General features: G+C 37.7%; 1 protein-coding gene across 1 annotated transcript in view; it reads left to right on the top strand.

Moving 5' to 3' along the window:
* LOC101855068 (multiple epidermal growth factor-like domains protein 6) overlaps window positions 1-5315 on the top strand; it is a gene marked incomplete at its 5' end in the record, with an annotated part of 50416 nt that overhangs the window by 22963 nt on the left and 22138 nt on the right. Inside the window, 1 exon segment of the mRNA XM_035973282.1 lies at window positions 1785-1937. Within this exon segment, the coding sequence (XP_035829175.1) occupies window positions 1785-1937 (153 nt within the window).

A 5315-nucleotide genomic window follows, 5' to 3' on the forward strand; every position in this document is an offset into this window, starting at 1 on the left:
ATCCCTCCCACAAATATCATCTCCTACCACCTTCTTTTCCAATTACTCAACACATTTTGCTAATTTTGTCAGTTAACATAAACTTTCTGCGCGCTGTTTAAACTTGCCAACTTTTTTTTTGTACAGTCTCAAAGGCTTTGCTCACAGATCAGAACACTGTACCCCCTACCCCCTACCCCCACAACACCCTTGGCGCCACCACGGTCTGTTCTGTGTTGAATAAACTGAACAATAAAGGGTGTTTTTTTTTATTTTAGCTGCGTATATCCGCTTCCGCTTATATTGACCAGTAAATATTCCTCCTTAACTGTTTATATATAGTTATGTACCAGACTGCAGCAGGGATAAAAGAGAGAATACCGTTACAGACGGCTGCTGGTGCTTGGGTTTTTGGTTTTGTTGTTGTTGTTGTTGTTGTTGTTGTTGTTGTTGTTGTTATTGATGATGATGATGATGATGATGATGATGATGATGATGATGATGATGATGATGTTTTGATGGGTTCTTCTTTACTTTTTTGTTTTATTTGACTCGGGGGGTCCTTTTTAATTGTTCAAGTGTAAGTTATTTTGGCCTAAATCCACACCGATTCCATCTCCAAACTTCTCCTGTTCTTGGGGATCATTTCTTTACGATGATGAGCGTAACAACAACAGTTTTGATAAAGTCACTGTATTATTCGTTTGCTTTATTTCGTGAGATGAGTAGACGCTTTGAATATATGCAGAAACTTTGTGGTAGAACAGGCGTATCTCCGATCTGCGAACTTTGAGTTGTTGGGGTTTTTTTCCGTTGGTTTGGTTTTGTTTTGTTTTGGGTTTGTTTGTTTGTTTGTTTGTTTGTTTGTTTGTTTGTTTGTTTGTTTGTTTGTTTTTGTTGCTGTTGTTGGGTTTTTTTGTGTTTTTAGGGGGGGGGGGGAGGTGGCTCAGCACCTTCTATGTCCGTTAGTCACACAAATAACCATAAGACTTTTACTGAAAAACGTTGATTAAAGGCACAAAAATGTAAATTTTCAGTTTCCAAGAACTCTCAAGCTATGAAAGTCCACAAATTTTGGCAGTCATTTTCTCGCTAATTTTACCTCTGATACCAGGCAACCACCACCTCCTTCATTCGCAAATATCTCGACTTTTATAATTTAAGAATGATAAGTATACTTTTTCATCCAAAACAATGCAAATGAACACGCCAGAAGATTACACCAATATCTCCATATGTCTACAAACTGACGAGCACCTGACTCCACCGCGTCGAGAAACTATTGATTTTGTTACAATCATCATCATCCTGTGCCTTGCCGACTTTCGTGGGCGATCAGGGACCTCCACTTCACTCTGTCCCGCGTTGCAGCAATGGTGTCTGTTGTTCTTGCTGCTCCTAGCCAGGTTGTCATCTTGTCCAGTACCTTTTCCCTCTGTCTGCCTCTGCCTCTCTTTCCATCAAACTTGCCTGTTGTTACAATATTCTCAAATTATTATTATTGCTTCTTTCCGCATTGTGTGTCCGAAGAAGTTTGCCTGTCGCTTTCTTCTATTCGTCACAAGCTGTCTTCTACAATTTGCTTCAATTTTTTTGTTACAAAACGTCTTATTTATTGATTGATTGTATACTCCTACGAGTCGAATTGCTCTTTAACAGCGTACAGATACTGAATTAAATGACTTGGGGGGGGTCCCGCCCCTTAAATAACCTAATAGTGTCGATAGGAGCCTTAAACCCGTTCCCTTTTTACTTAAGTATTGAGGCCTTGTTGAGAATTTAATTTCTCTCTCTTCCCTCCCCAGCCCCGACTCAGATCGGCGCGGAATGTTTCTTCAGCCACCAGTGTGAGCAGCTGGACCCACTCAGCACGTGCAACAAGACCCACGGCAACATCAGCACGTGCGTGTGTCCGGAGGGCACGTTCCGGGGCAGGCTCAGGTCGTCCTGTGTGCCGCGTGAGTCAGTGTGTGTTTAGATCTTGTCAACTTTTAGAAATGAAGGGGTCAGAAAAATAAAGGGTTTTTAATTCGCTTAGAGCACGTTTCAATAAACATGCAAAATGAATAATAAATAAACAAATGAATAATCAAATTAAAAAATATATAAATGAATAAATAGATCTATAAAAATAAGGCCATTTCTCTTTTGTATACAATCAACTTTGTCATCGCAAACGTCCATGTTATGACTCGACTCCTTTTTTTTAACTCAGTTGTTTAAAATAAACATCGAAACTGTATAGAAAGTATTATCCAAACGATAAACATACCGTTTTGATGTATTACGATAGGATGGATTGGCAGGAGTTTTGTAGATTTTTTAACGACTGTAAACAAACCGGGTAATACAGCGGTACTTGTTTATACCGGAAACTCCCGAAAACAACCGAAACCTCCCGAAATCACGCAAAAACCACCCAAAACCACCCGAAACCACCCGAAACCGCTTCAAAATGTCTATGATATGATGTTATTTGCTATGTTATCTATCGCTCTGTGGATAAAATATTCTGTCGACAGGTTCTTGGTTCTTTTTATAATAGAAAATGACGGTTTGTGAAATCTTTTTTCAACTCCATTCTTTATTTTGTTTTAACTGATGAGCGACTGCTCAGGTTGCAATTAATAGCCTGTACTTCTTAGAATTTTAATTAGTGTTATAGTAGTATTCAAGCATAGATTTTCACATAATGTTATAATGCGTTTTTTAATTTCTGTTATCTTGTGCATGTTGTGAAGTATTCTATAGAGAAGTGACCATGAAATGACCCCTAAAATACTTTTGGGTGAAATTATAAAAAACTTGGGTTATCACTTATTATATTATATATTTCCAGGATATTTCCTGGACAAAACTCCAGAAACGTATGTAAGATTTTCTATACCCTAAAGTGGTGTTTGAAGGGATTTTAGAGCAGAGGGTAGAGAATTTTAAAAAGAAAATAAGTGCCACTTTTTTCTCGAAAGGCATGTTTTACACAGCTTATATGTTTCAGTTTTTAGTAGAAAACGTTCATTCTATTTCTATTGCGTTAATATTATCAAGAAGTTGCCATGTTCGAGTTTAAAATATGTTTTTATGGTTTCTAATGGGAAAGAGAACTATTTTGGCCTTTTCTGACCTTCATCGGATGTTTTCTTAAAATGCTATTTTCACACATTTTATCCCATTTTCTTGCTGTATCTTATTATTCGATTTCAATGTAACTTTCACAAAATGTTAACGACTCCTATTTTCTAGAAACTGTCTTGAGGAATTTTTGATTGCACATGTAGCTTTTGATAAACGGCGTCAGAAAGTGATTATTCCCTTTTTTTCCGTTATGCAATAAGCCGATTTTTTAAAGTCCCGTAGAATGAAAACTAAAGCATATACCACTAATTCCCCAAGACTATTATTAGATATGTACTTTTCCTATGTACATGCCAGACAAAAAGTGTTTGAAATTAAAAACAAATAGGTCAAACCAAGTGAAATATTATCTCTTATATATAATGCTATTGTATTGTTTTTTAGTTTAAATAATTGTTTCAGGATCAAGAAGTATCCAAGTGGGTGGTTGGCGGGTGCTCTGGAGTGTTTTGCTCCTTCTTTCCTATCAAACATCTATCGTCCTTATCTCCCGCCTCCTTCTTTTTTGTGTTTGTTGCTCTCTTGTAACACCTCTAATCTTCGGCACTTGTTTGACACTTACTAAAACAAAAGAAGAATCCAAAAACGATCATATTGTATTACAGATCAATATTTTTTCCACAGAGCGATAGATAGCATAGCAAAATAACATCATATCATAGAAATTTTGCGTGGTGTCGGGTGGTTTTTGCGTGGTTTGGGGTGGTTTTGAGAGGTTTCGGTTGTTTTCGGGTGGTTCCGGTATAAACAAGTACCCGGTAATACAGTCGTGAGCAAGCTCAAACGGCGTCCGGCGTCCCGTATACTAAAATACTATTTTAAGAGTCAAGCGTGATTTACTACCGAATCTGAGTAATTTGTAAAGGTCGTAACTCGGATTTAAAGTAAAGCCATCCAGTCATACAGATTGTACAGCGCATACATAGAGCTTGCTGTTTAGCGAGAACTTGCGCTAAACAAATAATATGCTATTTTTTATCCGGCGCTCAGTCAGAGATTATACCCGTATGGGATAGAGCGCTATATACATGCAATCTAATTATTATTATTATTATTATTATTATTATTATTATTATTATTATTATTATTATTATTATTATTATTATTATTATTATTATTATTATTGTATAATTTTATTGTGTAGTCTTCCCCGACGTATGTCGTCACACCCAAAACTGAAGGGTCACACTACCAACTCTATTTTCAGCAAAATATGACTTGGATTTTATAATTTTTCTGACTCCTTCAATTAATATCTGAGGAGGTAACTGGGGAAGTGAAACTTTTAATAACCTAGACTAAGATTAGGTCAAATATCCCGTTAAACTTAATGCCTCATCAGACACCTTTCTAGAAACTGACATACGTCATAAGGCAAAACCTTGAAAAAAAATGTTCGACCAAACTGTAGAGTGGCAGTGTGACTTACAGTGTAAGAAGCAAAACAAAAGGGATATGAGATGTATTATAAAGTGAAAGGTATATAAAATTCTGGAAGACTGCTAGAATGTAAAATACTATAAAATATAAGAAAATAGGTTAAGGCATAATATTATACAATAATGTATGACACAGAGAATGTAAGACATATAGATCTAGAGTGTTGTACGATGCACACAGTGTAAGACATAAGCAATTTTATAAGACATATAGAGTGTGAGACATATTGAGTGCAAGGATTGTTTGTTAATGTCGCGATGAGGCGTTTACCCGCAAATGAACACATATCCTTAAAATATGCCATTTAGAAAATGTAACATGCACCTCTTAACCTCCCTCCCCCCTTCTCCCACCCAAGGAAACCAGGTTTTAAAAGGTCGAAGAACAATTCGAATTCGAGAGGGGGCGACATAAATTCCGAGCCCACACAGACGCGAACAGCGACCTCCCGCGCTGGTGTTTGTATCCCGCTGCGCCACAGCGATTGGTCCGCTCTGTGGTGCCCTCTTCTGTCAGTGGATTAAAAGGTCGCAAAGTTCGGGTGTGCTATTCAGGGTGGCTTCGATCTAGAAAGCCAGACACATGCAAAAGGTTATTTCTAAGATAGAAGGTTAGTCAAGCTACGTCCATTTTTTATCTCCATTCTTACCCCACCCCCCACCCTCTACACACACACACAAACACACGCACTTGAGTACGCCGAAATAAGACGGGGATCCCCCCACCCCCCACCCCTGCCTCCTTTAACTCTCTCTCTCTCT

This window comes from Aplysia californica, unplaced genomic scaffold (genome assembly GCF_000002075.1).
Source record: "Aplysia californica isolate F4 #8 unplaced genomic scaffold, AplCal3.0 scaffold01099, whole genome shotgun sequence".
NCBI lineage: Eukaryota > Metazoa > Mollusca > Gastropoda > Aplysiida > Aplysiidae > Aplysia > Aplysia californica.